A 23,022-nucleotide genomic window follows, 5' to 3' on the forward strand; every position below is an offset into this window, starting at 1 on the left:
TTTTTAGTTTTTTAGTTTTTCTCCGGTACCGGGAACTGAACTTATGACCTTGCACTTGCCAGGCAGGTGCTTTGCCGCTGAGCTAAATCCCCAGCCCCAGCGTGCTCTTTTAATGTTTGTGAAGCTATACAGGTGACAATTTAATTTCCTGGGTTACTAGTAGAGGTGGTGAATCTAAGAATCTGAGCCTTAGCTTTGAATTGGAGCTGTTACCATGCACAAAATCTACTTGCTGAGCTGACAGTGCACAGCCCACTCAACTCCTCTGCACCCCTTCCAAATAAGAAACTGAAGCCAGGGGTCACCATCAGTCAAGTCTGAAAAACAACATCATCACATCCATCCAAACTAAAGATGGCTGTACCTTACTACCAGGTCCCTATCATGCTTCTTTCTTTATTCTCACACTCAAATGAATACATTACTTTTCCTTTCAAACAATATAGTACTAAGAACATCTACTTTGATCAGACTATGTCCATCTGATAGGTGTTCCCTTAGGTCTTCCTTATTCATTATCTGTAATGAAAGGTTCTCAAAAAAAATTTTGACAACTGGTTTTTTTTTGGTACCAGGATTCAAACTCAGGACCTTGTGCTTGCTAGGCAGGAGCTGTGTCACTGAGCTATATCCCCAGTCCTTGGTAACTGTTTGATAAGAACCTCAGAGAACCTCAGACTACTCTGAACTTCTGTATCAGGTAGTTTTTTTTCTTTTTGGTTTTTTTTTTTTTTTTGAGGCAGGGTCTCATTATGTAGTTCAGGCTGGCCTGGAACTCTCAGGAATCCTCCTGCCTCAGTCCCCCAAGTGCTGGGATTATAGGTATATGCCACCACGCCCAGCCACATAGTTTCTTAAATTGTGATAAAATATACACGCATAAGATTTACCATTTTAACCATTTTTAGTGTACAGCTCAGTGGTGTTAAGTACTTTTTCACTGTTGTGCAACCATTACCACCACCCATCTCCATACTTCAGTGGTCACTAAGATTTGGAAGAATCTCACAGTAGCCAGATCTACTGCAGGGTTAACTGGAAAATATATCTATTTCTCTGAGCCTGTTTCCCAGCTATATAATAGAAGTATGCTAACTCCTTATTGGGGTAATAGGTACTTGGCACAGAGTATGATTGCAAAAATGGTAGTTTTAATAGTTAAACTGACTGTTTTCTACCATGTGTAAGATAAAATCTAACTTCTCAATGTCAGAGGGCTCTTCATGAAATGATTCATCACCTTCACAAACAGCTTTCTCTCCTAGGATTCAACCCTTACCTTTATGTTCCAGAAAGTCTTCCTGCACCTTCAAACCTTGAGGCCTTTGAGTTGATATTTCCTGCCTAGATTGCCCTCTTTAATTAAACTGGACGATTTTTTGTAAATTGCTTTGTGTCTAAACATCCCACTAAGCCTCATGTGGCCATAGGGTGGGGCTTTTTCAGAGGAGGCTGAACCTAGAGTGTGTGATGCTGGGATTAAGGGTGTGTGATTACTAAATCAGTCCACTGATTAGTCTGGCATGGTCCTAATCCCAGTAGCCTAGATAAAGTATAAAAGGGGCAGAAAGAAGCTAAGGTCCTATGCCTGCTTTATGACCTTCTGCCTGCCATGAACTATTTCTCCTCTGGGATGCCCCTCTGCCATGTGCCATCCTGACTTGGAGCCTGCTGATTATGGACTGAAAGCTCTACAAACTGCGAGCCAAATAAACCTGGCTTCCTTTAACTTTGGGTGTTAGGTATTTTGTCTCAGCAGCTAGAGGAAAGACATTCTTGCACATTTTCTTTGGTGATACTGGGAACAGAACACAGGGCCTTCCAACTGAACTACATCACACCCCAGCCCTTTCTATCTTGACACAGGATCTTGCAGTGTTCCCCAGGCTGGGCTCAAATTCTTGTTCCTCCTCTCTCTGCCTCCCAAACTCCTCACTCTGTAGAGCTACTTTCATTCATGAGATTTGTCAATATTTTAGAGTGGGCTTTGGCGCTACGATTGATAGAATTTCTTTTCTGTGATATTTCCCAAGATCTCATTACAAGTCTTAAAGAGGTTTTTTCAAAAAAAATAATGGATCTGTAGTTCATAGCTATTTTCACTCTGGAAACTGTCATAATGTATTATAATTATTTTCTGCTCTGTTGTAGCAATAGGTCATGTTTTTCCTGAGAACAGGGTCACTCTCTTTTTGTCCTCTTTGCCTAGCAGAATCTGATTTAATAAATACTTGCAGAAGAAATACTATTGTTTTGCTATTAATTCAACTGAATAAATATTAAGTTAAGCAATTACCCATTTGCTTGGTGAACACTGGGGAGTCAAGGTAAGTCAAAACAGTTCTTGTCCCCAGTAAGTTCTCATTTAGTAAGAGACACAGATGTGCTGCTTATAGATGAAGTATACGGTAAAGTACAATAGGAAAAGAGAGAAAAGCAAGTGTACTTTGCCGGGAAGGCCGGAAGCATTTTCCTCCATCTGGCTCAGGGCATTTTTTTCTTTTTCTTCTTCCAATTTCAAGTAAATGCAAAAAATATTTGCCAAGCAGTAAGCTATTTCCACCTATAAGTTGAATCACTGTGTGATAAATGTTGCCATCAATGATATAATATCCCCAAACAGCGAACAACTTGTAGTAGAATTCAAAATAAAGCAAGGTACAATGGTCCTTCAATAACAGTAGTTCCCTGCCCCCCCACCCCCAGAAAATTCAACATGTAATTCTGCCAGAAGTTCCATGTATATGTAAAAACCGAACTAGGCTCTTTCATCTGAAAACCATAACCTTTTTTTTTCACTGTGGTCTAGAAGGACATTCACAAGTCATACAGAGCTAGCACCCCTCAAGCCTCACTCAGTAAACAAGAGCACCTACTGGTCACAAAGATCCTTCTAGTACAGCATCGGGGGGATTGGCTACAGTAGGGAAAGTACGAGGGACTATAAGGACACTAAGCTAAGCTATTTAGGAGCTCATGAAAGTACTTCCTTGATGAAGTGACTCTTCATCTGAGATCTAACAGTAATTACAGAAAGCAAACAGAAGAAGAACTACTGTTATTGAAGGACCATTGTACCTTGCTTTATTTTGAATTCTACTACAAGTTGTTTGCTGTTTGGGGATATTATATCATTGATGGCAACATTTATCACACTGTGATTCAACTAATAGGTGGAAATATCTCACTGCTTGGCAAATATTTTTTGCATTTACTTGAAATTGGAAGAAGAAAAAGAAAAAAATGCCCTGAGCCAGATGGAGGAAAATGCTTCTGTCTTTCCCAGCAAAATATATTTGCTAGCAGGACTTCAGAGACCACGTTAGGAAATCTGGATTTTAAAAACCCTATGGCTAATAGAAAACTTTTGAAGGGATTTTTATAAACTGATAAAGGCATGATCCAATAAAAATATGGAAAAGGATTAATTCTTCTAAAAAGTAGAAATGGGGAAAGATTTTATATCTATCTATCTTTCATGTTATATATATATAAAAACACCACATATCCATATACATACATATCCGGTACTGGGGCCATGCACTGAGCTATATACCTAGCTCTTTAAAATTCTGAGATAGGGGCCGGGGATATAGCTCAGTGGCACAGCACCTGCCTGGCAAGTACAAGGTCATATAAAATAAAATAAAATTCTGAGACAGGATCTCACTAAGTTGCCAAGGCTGGCCTTGAGCTTGCCATCCTTTTGCCTCAGCCTCCTGAGTACCTGAGATTAAAGATATGAGCCGCTGCACCTGGTGTAAGTGTATTTTCATAATAAACATGATTTTGAAAACCCATTAGGCTGCAATAAGGGCAGACGAGGCCTCAGGGAAACCTAACTTCAACTTACAAAATGGAGCTCCAGTTTGTTAGGAGAAAGACAGTCTTATTTCAGAGACAGCCAGGATACTATAAAAAATTCTGGTCCCTAAATATTAGACTTAAAACATTCTATTATTTTGTCATTCGTGACAGCTAATATTTTTAAGTACAGTATCAGGCAATGTTCTAATCACTGATCTATGTTAACTGAGTCTCACATGCTACACGACATCAATATTGACCATGTGTTACAGATATGTAAGTTGAGGCACAGAGAAGTCAAGTTACTTGGAGACAGTTACCAGGTAGTGGAGGAGAGGGCCAAGATTCAAACCCAGCTGATCTGGACCCACAGTCCACTCTCTAGGCTGCCATACACCGCTGTCTCAACAGAACATCAACTTCTGTAAGCTGGAAATCGAAACACACACACATACACACACACACACACACTGGTATACCAAAGAAAAAACATGTTTGATACATTTGTGATGAGGAGGTAAAAGAGAAAAGTAAAAATTATAGTTCAGTATTGCAAACACCGTACCATTCAGTTAAAAACACTCTAAAGGTAATTTTCACAATACCTCTTTGTTGTAAATAGGTGGCTAGTATTATTTTCATTTAACAACCAGATAAATGAAAAATAGCTTAAGAAATATGTTGAATCATTTGCTGAACATCAACCAGATCTGTAGATTTCCAGTGTCTTACAGTTTTTTTTTTAACAAACAGATGCTATGATAAGCAATGAAGAAAAAAAATCAAAGATATCCAATGGTCTAAAAGTACATACTAAAGAATATAATTATTTAATAAAACATAAAAAATTGAATCAGAATTTAACTGTAAAGTTATTAACCACAGGCAAATAAAATTTTTATTTTACAAAATAAAATTTAAATGTCAAAGAATCAAAATGTTGATAAGCTTATTAAACCATAGCTATCAACAGAACCAGAAAGCCCTTTCAGGGAGTCTATAAAGTAGTGAGGGGTTTTGGATCAAGAAAGGAGAGAGGGAGAAGTAAAGCCACCTGTTGTGCCCAAGCTAGCTGAGGAAATGAGCTCCATTAGATTAGAAGGGCAGGGAAGACAGCATCTGTTAAATGTGCTAGACACCTGGGTTTTTAAATAAGCCTTGATTGATTAAATACAGTAAACGGTCTAATTCACCACTGGAAGAATTATGCTAAGAAGTTAAAATTTTAATTTTATGGCATTACAAACTTATTCCTACTTAAGGGCTGGAAGATTAAGAGACTAAAGAGAAAATGTAAAATAAATGCTAGGGAAATTTTATATAAATGTATTCTTAGAATTCAAGAAAACCTTTGAGGATTACCAGATAGGCTGCTGAAATGCTAAAGTTTATAAACAAAAGTATGGCACCAAAGTGAGTGGGTGATAAAAAGGAAAGCTTGAACTCAAAGTTCAACTCAGGCTATAACCAGACCTTTTTTTTAATACTTCAGCTCATTTAATATTCACAACAGTGCTATGAGGTAGACATTAACTCCATTTCATATTAACTGAGGTTCAGAGAGGTTAGGTAGCTTGCTCAGCTTGCATGTGGTAAAGTCAGCATTCAATACCAAATGTGTGATTCCAAAGTCTGGACTGCGCCTAGTAATAACCGCAAGCCTGCTATCATTCATGAGGTGCTTCTATGTGCCACTTATTATGCTAAGTTCTACAAATGCAGGATCTCATTTCATTCTGTAAGTATGTACTATTATCATCTGTATTTTCCAGAAGAGGAACAGTCTTCAGAGAACTTAAGCAATGTGTCCAAGGTCACACAGACAATAATGAACAAAGCCAGGACCAGATGCTCCGACTTCAGAGCCAATGCATGGAGCCACTGTGCCTTACCATTGTCATCGTACCACCTCCACACACATAACTAACCCTTACTGGAACTTAACAGTGGGTGAACCTCTTGGGTACACTTCTCTTTCCTTTCTATTTCATGCAACACCAAGAATTCACAACTTTCTTGATGGGTTTCTACCCATGATAGACTGTGGTGTCACTACTGCATCTGTTTTTCAGAGTTTAAACTTTTTCATTTTTAATCAAAATAAAAGGCTGATAAGAGTAATACCTCTATAATGTGTAACTTTCGGTTATACTATTGTCACCCTCAAAATACCAACGCTCTATTAAGTTCTGTAACAAATTCAACATTCACAATTGGTCTTGCTCTCCATGTATGTGTAAGCAGCATAAGCCAGTAGTTCTTAACACTGACTGCATGTTATAATCACTGAGAACTTACAGCTAGATGAGAACCACTACATTAACTCAATATATCTCCTCCTGGCAATTTTCACTATTTCCTACTCTAATGAAAGCACTGTTATAGCTGTACTAGAGTCTTTTTTTTTTTTTTTTTTTTTGGTCTTTTTGAGACGGGGTCTCACTATGCAGTTCAGGCTGACCTTAAACTCACTTTGTAGCCCAGGCTGGCCTTGAACTCACAGCAATCGTCCTGCCTCAGCCTCCCAAGTGCTGGGATTACAGGCATGTGCCACCACGCCCGGCTATAGCTGTACTAGAAATGACAGAGAACAGAATGCAGACTGCTCTGATTAATATGAAACAAGCTGATTATACCTGATTTGATGAAAACCAAAACTAAGAACACACTGTTGTTTAAAGTTACTTAATTTGTACTATCAGGTATCAGAAGCTGGTCAGCTAAGTGCTCATTCACTTTGTAATTTCAGAGTAACAAACTTAGTTCTGTGACAGAAAGGGAATGGGGAAAGTCAAGTTTGGTTTTTTGTTGTTGTTGTTTTGGTTTTTTTTTCTGGTACCAGGAATTGAACTCAAGACCCTGCACTTGCCAGACAGGCGCTGTGCCACCGAGCTAAATCCCCAGCCCCTAAAGTCAAGTTTTGAGGTTACAAAATAAGTGTTTTCAATAAATTGTAAGTAAAACAAAGTAGAAAATCATGGTCCTTAAGTGCAAAATATGATTTCAATTTGTATATCAAATCAACTTATCCTATGAATGGTAACCACTTTTTTCTTCAAATCAGTGTTGTCATTCATAAAACTAAAAATAAAGCCAAAATAAATCCACACATAAAAATCCGAATACACAAATAAGTGAATTAGGTTCTTGATTCTTTTAGCATAGATGGGCTTTACTGGAGATCTTCCATGAGTACATTCAACTAGAGTCATTTAAATGGCTCAATGGACTATTGTCATTGCCTATGTCAACACTATTCCATTTCATTTTTGTGACTAAGCTTTAACAAAAATGTTCTCTTAAAAGAACTTTTAGCATACATGTCTCTAAATTCCATTTCAATTTTATTGAATTTTCATAACTATTTTTTGAGTTGAAGAAACAGTCTGATGTCAAGTGATATACCAAAGTCACTTAGCTAGTAAATGTTAAAAACAGCCTGAGGTGAGCATCTTCCTATTTTGGGTCCTATGTTTCCACTATTCCAAACTGGTTCTTTAATTCATAGTTCATTAAATATATAGGGACAAGCAATCAAAAGAGTAGCTTATGTCAGAGTAACACTGCTCTACACTATTTACTTGCTGGTTTATACTAGTATGCATGCTCTGATGCAAATAACCAACTATTTTCCTGTGCAACACATTTAAAGCTGTAGGGTAAGTAAATAAAAGGTGTGGTTCAGTATTTCAGACTCTACTATACATATTTACATATTTATAAAATGAGACATTAGTTACAGGAAGTCAAACTTTTCTTTTTTTTTTTTTTTTTTTTTTTTTTTGTCTTTTTGAGACAGAGTCTCACTATGCAGTTCAGGCTGGCTTTGAGCTCACTATGTAACCCAGGTTGGTCTCAAACTCATAACGATCCTCCTGCCTTAGCTTCCCAAGTGCTACAGGCGTGCACCACCACGCAAGCTGGTAAGTTTTTTTTAACAATTAGCACATGAGGATAACCAAATACAGATCAATTTGGTAATGAGTGTACTGTTTCATTGCAGTAGACTGTTTCTAAAGTCTCAATGAGGGCCCACGCATTTCTCATTCATACCTAAAACTATCCTTAATTAAGTATGTGTTGGTTCCACTTCTCACAATTTCAAGTGAAAACAGAAAAAGAAACACAGCTCTGTGTTCACTGGCAAGGCTGAATTAGAAAAGGGTCAGAAGTGGTTTAGACAATAAAATACATTTAAAAAGTTCAGTGGTTAGTAGGTTGATGAGTATTAGTTTTATCTCATCTTTGTTTATGTTGAAATCTCACACATAACAGGGGCACACATCAGATTGCAGTTATAGGAAGACAGCAGGAAAAAAACTTTTGAAAAGAAATTATTATTAATTCCTTGGTTAAATTACTATTCTGCACTACTTGCTGCTGGTAAGCACAGGTCCCACAGTCATACATACATGGGTTCAATTCCAGCTAATTTATATTTTTTAGTGAATTTTTTGAGCTAGTTTAGTTATCTGTGAAATAGGGCTGATAAGATTAACCGGAAATATAAAGTGCCACATGGTAGATACTTACTATTCATTCTTTTCACGCTGTCATTAAAACTCAGATCTGAGAGCAGCTCATACTATCAGATCACAATTACGATGAAGATTACTTACATTATTTTTGCACAAATATGTAACAAAATGGGCTTCATATCTTAAGTGAGGTGATGCTATTGTCTAAATGTCTATATCCTTCCAAAATCATGTTGAAATTAATTTCCAGTGCAATAGTGTTAAGAGGTGGGGCCTTGAGGAGGTGCTTAGTATTAGTATTAGTATTAGAAGGCAGAGCTCATGCTAGGACTAATGCCCTATGAAAACAGCTTGAGGGAACCTGTTTGGCCTTCCACTCCTCTTCTGCCGAGTAAGGAAACTGCTCATCCCTTCTACATAAGGATATAGCAACAAGGCACCATTTATTTTTAAATGGTGCATTTTGGGTTGTTTTTTGGTGGTGCTGAGGACTGAACCCAGGGCCTCATGCATGGTAGGCGAACACTCTACCACTGAGCATCATTTATAAAGCAGAGAGCGAGCCTTCATCAGACACTGAATCCACTGGTGCCTTGACACTGGATTTCCCAGCCTCCAAAAGTGTGAGAAATAAATTACCATCTACAAATTACCCAGTCTAAGGCATTGTGTTATAGCAGCAGGAACAGACTAAGGGAGGTGATATTCTAGAGAAAGAGAAAAATCAAAAGAGAAATACTGGAGGGAGGAACAAAGATGTAGAAATCAAGTGGTGAGTGTTTCATCAGATGTAAGTTTAATCAATCTGCAAAGGTTGTACAGGGGAATAGTTAAATTTGATTGTTGGCAGTCCTCACAGTATAAAAAAGATGTAAAAGACCACAAGAAAATGCTATAGAGACAGTCCAATATGGAAAAATTTTTTGCTAGAAATAATGTCATGTAACAGATGGTGCCACATAACTAAAAGTTTAGTACAAAAAAAGCATATATTCTGTGAGCATTCACGTTTTCCTTTTATACAAAGACACAATGAGATTCAACTAAATTAATGATGCATAAAAGTTAATATAAAAGAGAATGAAATGTGAGATAAGGAAGTATGACATTATACTAAATAAAAAGGATTATGCTAATCTGCAAAGTAAGAAAGTCTGGTTTATAAGCATATGTCCTTAAAAACAAATTTTGGGTTAAAAACTTATGAGAGTTCTACAGGTAGAGCTAATAGCAGCCTGAATGTCATGTTTGAATCATCATCCGTCCTCCTCATCCCATGAAATTGGAATATGCCAATATCAACTTTACCCATAACTAGAGGACAATCAGCACCTAATCATCAGAATGAAAAGAGCACTAGCCGGCATCTATCTAATCCTTTACTTAAAAATGGCAAAATCAGGGCTGGGGATTTAGCTCAGCGGCAAAGCACCTGCCTGGCAAGCGCAAGGTCGTGAGTTCGGTTCCCGGTACCGGAGAAAAACCAAAAACCAAAAAAAACCAAAAAAAAAAAAAAAAAAAAAAAAAAAAAAAAAAAAAAAAAAAAAAAAAGGCAAAATCAAGACCTAGATAACAACATTACAAATTAAGAAAAATAAATTAATTTCTATTCTTAAAAACACAAAAGATCTAGTTCTATATTATAAGGCATTTTCCCCTTCATTTTTAATGGTACACTGATTTTCTGAGAGACATCTATCAATAAACCCAACGGCCTTTTGTAAACTGAATTATTTAACTTACAGTCCATATCTCAGGGAAGGGCCTAATGCCAAAACTTAAACTTTGTGATCACATTTCCTAAAAACAATTAAGTGAGAATTAGACACTTTGACCCTCCCTATGAGGGATCCTGGCACACACACAAAAAAGATGAGCCAAATCCATTTAATTTCCTTTCTTAGAAATATTAACAGGAAGTACTAAGATAGCTTACCATTCACCAGGTCTGGAAGCAAAAGCTAAAGGGCCTTGATGTGGAAGGTCAGTGGCCATCATTGGATTTCATATGCAAAACAAAATTATTCAAAGGCAGAGATTCTAAGCTGAGTGGAGAAAATGAACTAGTCCAGAAAGAACTGAGAAGTGCTTAGCAAGATCATATCTTCTGCCAGAGTGAAAGTTACTGCTCCTGGGAACTCCTTGGCTTCCTGATGGCTCTCTGATTTTAATCCATGAATGACTTAAATTAAACCTCCCCCTTACTAATCTGAATGAGTTGCTCTTTTTTGGAAATATAAGAACTTCTTCAGAATGAGAACATTAAATAACTATTCAAATATATACTATATGATTATATATACTACATAATTATATAATAACATCACATAACAAATTATGCTTAAATTTTTTTTTAAGTGAAAGACAATGAACTTTTTCAGGAGTTCTCTGGAATTTATAAGGTTGGTACAATGAAGACTGATGATCACCACAGGAATTAATTCCTTAGCTTGAACACCTGTGCAAATTTGGGAGCTGCTGTGGAAGTCGCTGAAAGGTATAGGATAAGGAATATATCCAGATGGGTGTTGGAAGTCAGAACCCAGTTCAGGTGTACACTCTACAGCCAACAGAATTCCTTCCTGTCTGCCTTTTATCCCTTCCCTCACCTTTTCCAAATTACATCATTTTAGTTCTGGGAAGTGGCAATCACTGCTACTGATACATAGGGGAAATCACTTCACAAGATTCATTTTACTAACACTTTATGGTAGTGGGAGATGCAAAACAGTGGCAATGTACCCTCACCAGTTAGTTTTCAGCTAATACACTACAGTACTTGCTTCTCAAACACTTCACATTTCAAAGGACCTCTAACACCGCATGCACTTTCAGAAGGTAGCATTATTTGCAAATATGCTTTATTTGGACAACTGTAAAAGGGAGCTCCTAACATATTACAGCAATACAATATAAAGTCAGATGTTCCAGTAAGGTAAAAATGCATTAACAATAACTTTAATAACTTTAATTAATAACTTTATCTGAAAAACTAATTTAGAACCATAGATAGCACATGAAAGAAAATTCACAAGGGGAAATAAAATGTTAAACAAACATGGGAAAATGCTGAACCTCACTAATAACCAATAAATGTAATAAAGCAATATTTTTAATCTAATTAGCAAAGATAATTTTATGACAGTATCTTATGATGCTGAGGATATGATAAATCAACTTTAACAAATCACAGACAGTTAATAGAAAACTAATATAACCTACTGGAAATTAATTTAGCAGTCTCTACTGAGTCATGTGTATTCTTATACTCTTTGCCCTCCTGATTATACTTCACTGTATCCTAAGAACCCTTAACCCAGAAAAGGGTAAATTTCAAGAATTTTATCTCGGCATTATTTCTAGGACCAATAAACTTGTGGGTAAATGACACAATATTCACCCAATGACTATGAAAGGCTAGCAATAGACTGATATGTTGGCATTATAGTCCTTCATTCTTTTAAAATTTTTCAACATTGTTGTGTAATTTTTCAGTATTGTGGGTATATAATATTTGTAATGAAAATAAATAAATAAAAACTTCCATTAGTATAATTTTTTAAAGTCATACGTACTGCAAGGGCAAAAGATCCCAAAGAATGTTACTATTTCAGGGCACAGTGCTTGCTATTTGAAATGATGACTGAGTCATCACGAAGCTTAAATTACACCTTTAAAAAAAAAACTTTGAGAAGACAAGAAAGTGTGAAATATAATTTAGAAAGTTGTGAAAATACTTAAAGGTTATGTAACTTAAGAGATCAAGTTTTAGCTATTTAGAAAATTCACGTACAATATGGGGAGTTTTTCTTAGATTACGTTATTGAACTGAGTAGACCCAATAGTTAAAAATCTTTATAGTAAAGGGAAAAAATGGATTCAACTTTTGCAAACTACAAAAAATATACCATGAAAGCTGTCTTATAAGCTGTGCTAGTTTCAGAGAAAAACTGTTCTGAATTACTACAGATTGGAAGTTTTATTTTTTACTTAGGTAATGGGAGTTATTATAAAAAGTCTACACTTCTAAAACAGCATGGAAATAATTTTAATAATGTAAGAAATTAATATTAAGACCTACTTAAATGAGTTATGAAATACCTGGTAAAGAAACCAACACTACTACAAAATTTAAAACAAGAATATATGCAATAAATGCAAATTTCATTGCATTTTAAAAGAAATAATATAACAAACATCTTTCATCAGTTTCTTGACTTTGCAAAAACACTAAGGCAGGGGCTGGGGATTCAGCTCAGTGGCACAGCGCCTGCCTGGCAAGTGCGAGGTCGTGAGTTCAATTCTCAGTACCAGGAAAAAACAAAAAACCACTAAGGCATAATTCTGAAAGATCACAAAGAAAAAAATCAGTAATTGGCCCAAACAATATGTTTAGCCAAAAGAATTAAGAAATATCAAAGATGTAAAAACCACAAGCAAATGAAAATGAATTTAAGCTTAGAAAGAGACCCTATAATTCTTTTATAGTGGTTCTTGAGACACCTATAGTAAGAAGTTGAACATTATTTTTCTTAGTAATCGAAACTATAAATATTTAAGAAAATTACATAGTATGCACTGTAAGAAAATTTAAATCTAAATTCTAAGTTTAACAAATGGGCACATCTACAGATAATTTAAATTTGTCACTTGGCATATACTGAGAAAGGATAGTGTTCTAGTACTTTTCACCTTGTTAATCAACCATTTGTGTCATGCACTACTTTAATCCTACTTTAAGAAAACAATTTATAAATGGTTTAGACAATTTTAAAATTAAGACCTTTAGAAAACAGGGAATGAAAATATTCTTAGAAGAGTACTGTGCATCTTTAAGAAGGAACTCCAGATAGGAAATTAATAAGCAAATATTTATTTGGTGGCTGCACATATAGGATTTTACAGCTGGAAATTACAAATTCAAAATATTTTAAAAATCTAGAACAAGAGGCATAAACTAGGAAATCACTAAGATTTCTTAAATTCAGTAACTCACTATGTACGTAGGCATTTGATGAAATCAACTAAAAAATATTTGAGATGCTCAAGAGTTAGTATTTTCCAGAATCAGAAAAGGATAGTTTTACCTTAAATCACAACTCTGTCCTGGCTGCTGAGCAATTTAACCTGTACTAGAAAGGAGTTTCAATGTGTACATTCTGCTTTATAAATAAATACTGCTTGCTGTGTACCTGACAAGTATCAACATCAAAGCAAAGGTCTCCAGTTTTAGGAGGTAGTTTTGAAAACAAAACTAGAATTTTTATTAAGAATATTTTCCGTTTTATGCCCCATCCTTGTATTTTGCTACCAGCTTTTATGCTTGCCCATCAAATCCATTCACTAAATATTAAAGTACCTCTCTTGATTTAGAGCTTACTCTTCAGTCTAAAAGCAAGACTCCAGAAAGTCCCCCCACCTTACACTGCCTCCACTATTTCATCTTGTACTTATCTAAGCAGAGAGTTGGGCTAACAATAGTTGGTATCTGGGGAGGTGAAGGAGACACTGGAACTCGCAGCCACAGCCTGTTTGAAGCTAACAATAGCCCACTGTAACTTCCTGAGACTTTAGGACAACTGTCTCCCTCTAAAGATCTGTAAGTCTGCTTTGCCAGAAAGAACCAAAACAACGTCAGAAAAAAGATGAGCGTATGCTAGGGGGTTGGAGCGATGCATTAAGAATAGCAGCTGGGCAAACCTATATAAATCACCTAGGTATACCTATAACCAATTAATGACCATAATTTTCTTAGCTTCTAGAAGTAAAACATCAGTTAACTGTAAAAACTGTATGAATATAGTCATACTCCACATACAAAAGCAAGTCTTCTTTTTTTCTTTATACTTGCTACAAAACTCTGAGCTCCTCCTATCCTTCAGAGAAATTTATATTCAATTCAATTGTTCAAGTGTAGTCCTGGGACTACTAAGTTACTTGAGTGAGGGTTACATGTCACCTGATTCTTCTGGCAAATACGTGGGCTCCTGGGGACAGTCACAGCGCTGTGCTTGTCTTAAGCAGGAATAAACTTTGGTTGAAAACGTTAACAGAAAATTGTATTATAGCAAGTTTCTATCCAACAGAAATCCTTACTTATCACTTCAAAACTGTCTGACAGAACCAAAAATCCAACTAATTCCTGTTCTGACGCACCTGTGGTTTCAATGGTTCATTCATGCTCTTTTCCTAAATTCTCTTTATGTTTTCTAGTAAAGGTTTGACAAGCATTACTTTTTGAGCTAAAACAAACTGTGAAAAACAAATCAGAGGCCATGCATAGTGGCACATGCCTGTAATCGCAGTCTTTGGGAGGCTGAGGAAGGAGGACTGCTGCATGTTGAAGGCCAGCCTCAGCTACAAAGTAAGCTCTAGGCCAACCAGAATTGCACAGTAAAATTCTGTTTCAAAAAGACCAAAAAAAAAAAAAAAAAAAAAAAACCAACCAAACAAACAAAAAAACCACACAAAATGGCAAATTTCTGTCTTGCAATAAAAGAAAAGAAAATCTTTCTCGATGTCTAAAAATATGACAACTAAGTATAACACAAAGTCCTAGAATGAAACTCTGTACTGGCAAGGGGAAAAAAAAGATTTAAAGGGTGTTACTGGAACAAATGACAAAATTGTAATATGGCCTGTAAAAATTAAATTTCCTGATTTTTACTAATTTTATGCAATTTCATAAAAGTATCTTGGCTTTTAGGATGTACATATTAAAATGTTAAGGGATAAAAGAGCAAAGATCTATGCAGTCTCTAATTTGAAATGATCCCAAAAAATTAATGGTGGAGGGAAATACAGCAAAGTGTTACAAATCGGTGAACCCAGAGAAAATGTATACACGAGTTCAGCTTTTAGGTTTAAAATTATTTTACAGTACCTTTAACACCTCCCTTTCACTGTTTATACCCACTGCTACTCAATTTCTCCACTCCTGCCCTTCACAGAAACCTCCGGCAATTTGTGTACCATGAACATCTCCCCTTCTTTACTCCACTGAGGCAGAGTTCCTTGTTGCCACACCCAGTGATTTTTTTCCTTCCCTCATCTTAAGTCCTCCACAGGGCTGACAGGGTGACACCTGTCACCTCTTGGCTTGTAGCACACCACATCTTCCCAGTTCTCCTGCTACCTCACTGACTGCTCTCTGTTACACTGTCCTTTGCTGGCTTCTTTACTTCTTTACCTATCTACATAATTACCTACTCTGCATGATTAAATAGCAATCTGAATTCTATTTTTTTTTTGCGCGGGGGGGGGGGGGTGTGTGTGTGTGTGTGTGTGTGTTCCCGTACCAGGAATCGAACTCACGACTTTGCGCTTGCCAGGCAGGCACTGTGCTGCTGAGCTGAATCCCCAGCCCCACAATCTGAATTCTAGACCAATGTCTTGTAAGACATATCCACTTGTTTGTTAAATAGGCCTCTCATACTTCGCCTGCTGAAACAGAACTCCTGACCCCCCCTTTGTGCAGCCCACTCAAATCTGTTCCTTGCCCAGCTGCCTATTATCACTCAATGACACTAGTTTTCAACTAGTTGCTCAGGCCAAAATACTAACAGGTCATCCTTGATTTTCCTCATATCCCACACCCAAACCATAAACCAATGCTGCCAAAGCGTACCTTCAGAATATACTCTGAATCTGCCCGCTCAGGCCCCGGCATAGGGAAGATGCAGATGACAGGTTCTCTAAGAACCCAATCTGCTACAATAGATTTCCCAGCCTCCTCTTTTGTTTCCTTACAGAACATTCTGAGACAAAGCAGCAAAAAACAATCTAATGAAACCTACAATTAATCGTGCCCACTCTCACTCCAAAACCTTCCAGTGGCTTCCCTTCACATTTAAAACACCCTGGAAGCCTCTGTCCAATCTGGGCCAGAGCCTCTTTCTTTGAACTCATCTAGTGGTGTCTATCCCCTTGCTCACCATGTTTCCATCACACTGGATTTCCTGCAGGTCCCTACCTGCTAAGCTTGCTACTACCAAGGACCTTTATTTTGCAGGCTCTTTCCTTAAATATTCACACTGCTCACTCCTTCCCCTTATTCAGATTGCTGGCCAACTATGACATTTTAGAAAGGCAATGGCCTCGTCCCTCCCCCTTCACCCTATTACTCTCCGCTTCTTCTCACTGCTTAAGTTTTTTCTTAAGTACATATCTGCTTTCCCCTTTTGCTTCATTCTAAGAAAACATCTTTAAATGAAAAGTTAGTGTATGATTCCATTTCACTGTTAAAAGAAAAAACCCCACCAATACAGATGAAATTCAAGCTCCCTTCAGCTCCCTTTCCTCATGCCAGCCCCTCCCCAGGGGTACTCAGATATGTATCCATGTGGGGATGTATCCATGTGGGGCTTTCTCGTGCATTTAAACACAGAAATAGCACTTTACCTCTGCTCTCTAGCAAACCATTTGAAAAGGTCATCACAGATAAGTCTACTGTCTATTTCATCACTAATTACAGTACAGTTCTCCGGTTAAGCTACTGGAGAATGAATCCAGGACCTCTACAATGAACCAAAGCCCAGCCTTTTTATTTTTCCAGGCTGGGTTCTAACTTGTGATCCTCTGCCTCAACCTCCCAGAGTGATGGGATTATAGGTGTGCACCACAGTGATCAATTATAGTACTGTTTGTTGATGAATACTTAACCTATTTACAAGTTTGTAGCATTACAAAAAGTTCATTTAACAAATATTTACTGAGTGCCTACTAAATTCTAGGCACTATTACATCTGCTACAGATACAGCAATAAATGAGTCTTTGTTTTCTTGAAGCCTGCATTCTCCAGGGAACAAAAAGACAATAAGCAGAATAAATCATACAGTGCAAACTTTTTCTAAAAAGGACCAGAGAGTAAATATATATGACATTTTGCAGGCCACAGATATCTTCCATATTCTTTGCTTCACTTTTCAACTCTTTAGAAATGTAAAAACAAGTTGGGCATGGTGACTCAGGCCTGTAATCCTAGCTCTCAGCAGGCTGAGGCAGGAAGATTGCCAAAGCCAGCCTGGGCTACGTAGCGAGACCCAGTAAAACCATTCTTTGTTCACGGGATATACAAAAACACACCAGGGGCTTATGGAACTACAGTTTATTGCTATTCCCTGATTTTGTAAGTTAGAAGGTGGCGGATGCTATGCAAAAAAATAAAGATGAATCCAGGATCAGAGGGGTGCGGGCAAGAAGTGAGCAGGGTATAATGCAGTGTTAAAAGAGGGTTTTTGAAAAGGTAAGTTCTGAGCAAAGAGTTGGTGGTAAGGCCACTGAGCCAAGCAGCTACTTGGGAGAAGCACATTCCAGGCAGGAGGTAATACAGCAAAAATCCCAGTGGGGGAAGGAAAGTGGTAACAGGAAATGAGGTTAGTGAGGGGAGGAGAACCGGGAGTAGGCTGGGCAGATCACTTAGAACTTTATAGGCCATGGTAAGGACTCAGGTAAGGTGAACGTCTTAATCGAGTCAGGCTGCTAAAATAAGAATATCGTAACAACGGAAACCCTTCAACCCCTCCATTCTAGAGACTGGCAGGTCCACAATAAGGCACGATGGCATTCTGGTTAGGGTCTATTTTCTGGCTTGTAGATCTTCTAGCTAATTTCTCTTGGGCTTCTTTTATCAAAGGCACTCGTCCCATCATAAGGACTCTACCTCAATGACCTAATCACTTCCTAGAAACCCCATCTTTTCAACATACGAATTTGGGGAGGGCATACATTTTCCAACCATAGAGGACGATCTGGTAGGATCTTGGATGTTTCTTGAAATGCAAAAAACAAACTGTCCTGAAAGAATGGTTCTGATGAGTGAAAGAAAAAAGTGAAGTCAAACGTAACTGCAGGATTTTGACTTGAGTTACAGAAAATGAAATTTCAATTTACAGAAATGGAAAATTTGTGGGCAGAGCAGATACTGGGGAACAAGTTTCGCTCAGTTTGGGACTTCTTGAGTTTGATGTCTACCACTGGTTTGGCGTTGAACAGCCAATTGTGCATGAGGCTGCAATCAGGGAGAGAGGTTCAAGATCTCAGGCTAGTGAAAAGGCAAAGGAGAATTACAAGGACGTAGCACTGAGGCAAGAGATAATCAGGAGTGTAGTATCCTGGAAGGCAAAGAATAGTGCTTCAAGGCTAAATGAAGCAATGAGCTATGTCAAATGCTACTGATAGGTCAAGCATGATGAGGACAATCAATGGCATGTGGCACTTACCAATATGAAGGTGTGTGAAGCGCCTGAGGAACATCTCTGAAAGAGTGGTACAAGCAAAGGGCTGACTGAAGAGGGACTACTTACACAAGGTTTGGGAGGCTGTCTCTTCCCCAAATTCCTCTGTGCTGTATTTTATAAATTGTCTAAGGCCCTCCAGTTAAATTTAGCCACAGCCATTTTCTTACCGTCTACACAACCACTTGGTCCTATAAAGGCAGAACTGCTCTGGCCACCAAGTAGAAAGTAGTATCTCACCATTTACAGAAAAAGTCTGTGGGCCCCTACTCTACGTCTCTCTGGTCCCTGAACTGCTTAGTGTTCCAAGAAAACAGAAGGTCCTCCCCTCTGTTGACAGGCTTACTGACAACACCCCTGCCACTCCTCCACTCTCTTAAGGAATCTACTACTAGCTCTCCTTGGGGCTGGCACACATTTCATCACAAAACCTGTACCTATACTCAAGCACTTACTTGCTTACATACCTCCCTCCACTAGCACATAATCTTGAGGACAAGAGAGAGCCCTAGGACTAAAAAATGTCACAAAGCCTTTTATTCTCACCATTTCCCTGGTTTCCTGTACTCCAACCAAAAGAAACTACTTATATTTTTAGTTTATTAAATGTTTTTCAAAAACACAGTTTCTCACGAAAACAAAATAATCAGTGGATTTATAATATCATCTCAGGAAAATGTGATGGCCACCTCCTATTCCTAACAATTTATTTGCATTTATTTAGTATAAACAATGGAATCTTGCATTTTCTGGGATGAACATTTTTATCAACGGTAGTGATTTATGCACCTAGGATATAGGGACTGCAATGGTAATTATTTTACTAATGGCTTCAGAGTCAACTGTCAAATGTAAGTCAAATGTGTAAAATTTTTTTGCTTTAACTTTTACCTTTGGGCTGGGCATACAGCTCAATGGTGTAGCACCTGCCTGGCAAGCACAAGGCCCTGAGTTCGTTTCCTGGTACTAAAAAAAAAAAAATCAAAACCAAGAACATTAATCTTCGATACCTTAGTGGTAGTTTTATTCTTCTTACTTAGAACTCTTTACTTTTTGCTTATTTCTTCATGATGACTTTCATCTGCTTTATCAGGAGTTTTAATAAGTGTATGTTTCAATTTAATTATTCAGTGGGTCTTTAAACTTATCCTAGTCAACAAACTTAATCATATTTGGTGATTTATTTGGTTTTCTCTTCCCTATTTGCATTGAGATCATTACTAAGACTATTGTATCCACAAATATTTGCTACATTCATTTTAGAATCCAACTTTATGTATTAATTACAAATTACTAAATTCTCTTAAGTAGATCAGGCCTGATGGTGCACGCCTATAATCCCAGCACACAGGAGGCTGAGGTAGGAAGCTTGCTGTGAGCTCAAGGCCAGACTAGGCTACAAAGTGAGTTCAAGGCCAGCTTAAATGCACAGTAAAACTCTGTCTCAAAAAGGCCACTGCCCCCCCCCAAAATTCCCTTATATAAAAAGCAATTTGAGGGGCTGGGGATTTAGCTCAGCGGCAAAGCGCCTGCCTGGCAAGTGTAAGGTCGTGAGTTCGGTTCCCGGTACCGGAGGGAAAAAAAAAAAAAAAAAGCAATTTGGGAATATGGATCATGAGTTTTACATGAAAGCATACTTTGCCCCAACATTTGCACTTTGAGGAATCTATCTTCATGAAATAATCTAAAATGCAGAAATTGTTTTATGTACAAAGATGTTCACTGCAGTGTTTCTTGTAACTACAAAAAAGCCAGAAACTAATCATGAACAATTCATATAAACAGTAGGCCATCATTAAAAAACTGACAAAATAATTCAACAGCATAAGAACATGCTTACAGTATAGGTGTGAAAAAGCAGAATACAAAATTATTCCCATAGTAAAGTCTCAATTGTGCAACCTGAAGAGAAACCAGAGTACTCAACTGTGTAACAATCAAATAAAACCCAGAAAAAAAACTCTGGGCCAAAGGGATTATAGTTAGTTACTGCAGCCCTGATACTACTGATTTTTTATTATTTTATGGTTTTTCCTATCACAGTTCGGAAATAGTTGTCTAAAATAACTAATAATAATAACATTAATGAGGATAGTGATGATGATTATGGTGCCCTCACCACATGCCAGGCCCAGGTCTAAGAGATTATTGTATCTGCACTGAAAAGTTTTGCTTTGTTAAAAATGTTAACCATTGAAAAGGTATATTTAATCCAAACCTTGGGGTCTTTACAGTTATCTGCTTTCTTTCAGTCCTGAGTTCAAAACCAAGTGCTTTTTACAATAAGATGTGACAACCATTTCTGTAAGTTTCAAAGAACCCTACCTAGCTTGGCCATCTTTGAAGTTAAATCAGTTGGTGTAATAAGTGAGAATGTCAGTGTTCAAGAGTCTTAATGGTCAAAAGAGATACTGAAACAGGAAGTAAGCATGCAGATTTGTCTTGGAATTTTCTGGAGTATATAAAACTTACAGAAATGGTTGCCACATCTTATCGTAAAAAGCACTTGGTTTTGAACTCAGGCCTGAAAGAAAGCAGATAACTGTAAAGACCCCAAGGTTTGGATTAATACATGCCTTTTTAATGGTTAACATTTTCAACAAAGCAAAACTTTTCAGTGTAGTATAGAGGTCAGGCACAAAAGCTTTGGAGCCATACTACTTAGATTCAAAGTTTGGCACCCTCTATAATAACCTTGGGCAAGGGACTTAATCTCACAATGCCTCAATTTCTTTTATCTCAATGTTATAAGGATTAAATGAACTAATACAATAATCTCTTAGACCTGGGCCTGCCGTCTTTTATATATTTTATATTATTTGCTAACCGTATAGCTAATAATTCCCATTTACTGCTGTGCTCCTCTCATTAGTTTATACAGTACTTGATAAATGTATTTCATTCCAGATCACTTAGTTTGGCTTCCTTTATAACCAGATTTCTTAAGTATCTGCAGAGTTGAATATGGTTAACAAATAAAGGACTCTTCTAAACATAGGGTGTTTACATTTCAATACCATCACTGACAGCTTTCACAAAAATTCAGTTGGTATTCAGGCTTTAACATATAAAAGACTCCTGTAATCCCACCACTAGGGAGGCTGAGGCAAGAGGATCACCAGGAGTTCGAGGCCAGTCCCACAGAGCAAGTCCAAAGCCAATGTGAACTACAAAGTGAGACTGTGTCTCAAAAACACCAAAACCAAAAACATTACATAAGAAAAACCACAGTCATAAAAGCAATGAACACAATTAACAAGTGTTGGTAATGGAAATATTTACAACCAGAATAGCATATCGTATTTTTTACCAAAATCTTACTCTACTCACATTATACAGTGGTAAAAGGCTTTTGGAATGGAGGTATAAGTTTTGAAAAAAGAATTTAATGGCTATTTCAGTGAGAGGAATTTAATAATTCCTGACCAGGTTGAAAACGCAACCACATAAAAGCTAATCCAAAGTAGAGGGCCCTTCTAAGAAAAAAAAAGTGGAGCACTAACACAGTACTTCGAAAAGCTAACATTAAAATTACACGAAGTAAAAGACCTTCTTGGTCAAACGACTATGTATTTATACACTGATATGCCAAGCAGTTGTTTTTTTTTTTTTTAATGCGTACCTTCACACTAGTATTTCCCATTCGCAGTTCCAAGTTTTCAACTTGCTGTAGCCATTCCTTAGGAAGAACTAGGGCTCAAGGGAGGGAGAACGCAGAAAACAGAATCCTCCTGTTTCACTAAAAACAGTTCCCTACCACCGTAAGACGAAAGTTCTGACATAACATATGAACTTTAAATCCAGCAGGAACTTTTGTTATCCTACAAAATGAGCACATTCGGACAGCCATTTTTACAATCCTCCATTTCCAAGTACCTCCTGCACCAAACATCTTGCATTTTAAAGGTATCTGTTTGGGGAGGCGGGGGTGTAATTGAAGTACTCATCCTTCAAGTCATCGCCGTTTCAAACTAGGGCTTTTATTAAGCTTCTTAACACAACTGTCAAAACCAATTAGTGGACAGCCTCCAACTTCAAGTTTGCACATTTATATCTGCTGACCGGCCAGAATGACAGTGATTAAGGCAACAGATTTATACTGTAAGAAATCCTTGCAAAATCCCGCTTGATTATTTTAATTAGTGAACAACACGCGGTCGTCTTTAAAGGAAAAAAGCCATTGCAAAACCAGCCCGCGGCGGCGGGTCTACTCCCCGGCAGGCAGCTGCGTCCCCGGAGCGCGCGCGCGTAGGAGTGGAAGCAGAAGCGCGAAACGAACCAGCCCACGCAGAACTCGGGGTCCCAGGCCCTGGAACTGCAAATGTGCTGTGAGGCCGAGAGGGCCCAAAGGCAAAGAACCGGGGGAGATAGGGTCAGCGGAGGCGCACGGAAGCGCAGCGGGGCTGCAGCTCCGGCAGCCCGGGCCGCGGCCGCACAAAGGCGGCGCCCGTCCGGCGGAAGCAGCTGTCTGTCTCGGCGCAGCCGGCGGCCGCACCCCGGG

General features: G+C 37.8%; 1 protein-coding gene across 2 annotated transcripts in view; it reads right to left on the reverse strand.

Moving 5' to 3' along the window:
• Nucleotides 1-23,022, reverse strand: part of Tnpo1 (transportin 1) — an 82,830-nt gene that overhangs the window by 59,419 nt on the left and 389 nt on the right. Inside the window, exon 1 of one of the 2 annotated variants that reach the window (XM_005386079.2) lies at nucleotides 22,144-22,819. The exons of the other annotated variant lie outside the window; for it this stretch is intronic. Within the exon in view, the coding sequence (XP_005386136.1) occupies nucleotides 22,144-22,164 (21 nt within the window). The 5' untranslated portion in view covers nucleotides 22,165-22,819. Of the gene's footprint in view, nucleotides 1-22,143; nucleotides 22,820-23,022 lie in introns of those variants that run through there. 2 annotated transcript variants of the gene reach the window in all.

The sequence above is a fragment of the Chinchilla lanigera genome, unplaced genomic scaffold (assembly GCF_000276665.1).
Source record: "Chinchilla lanigera isolate Chin_1 unplaced genomic scaffold, ChiLan1.0 scaffold00024, whole genome shotgun sequence".
NCBI lineage: Eukaryota > Metazoa > Chordata > Mammalia > Rodentia > Chinchillidae > Chinchilla > Chinchilla lanigera.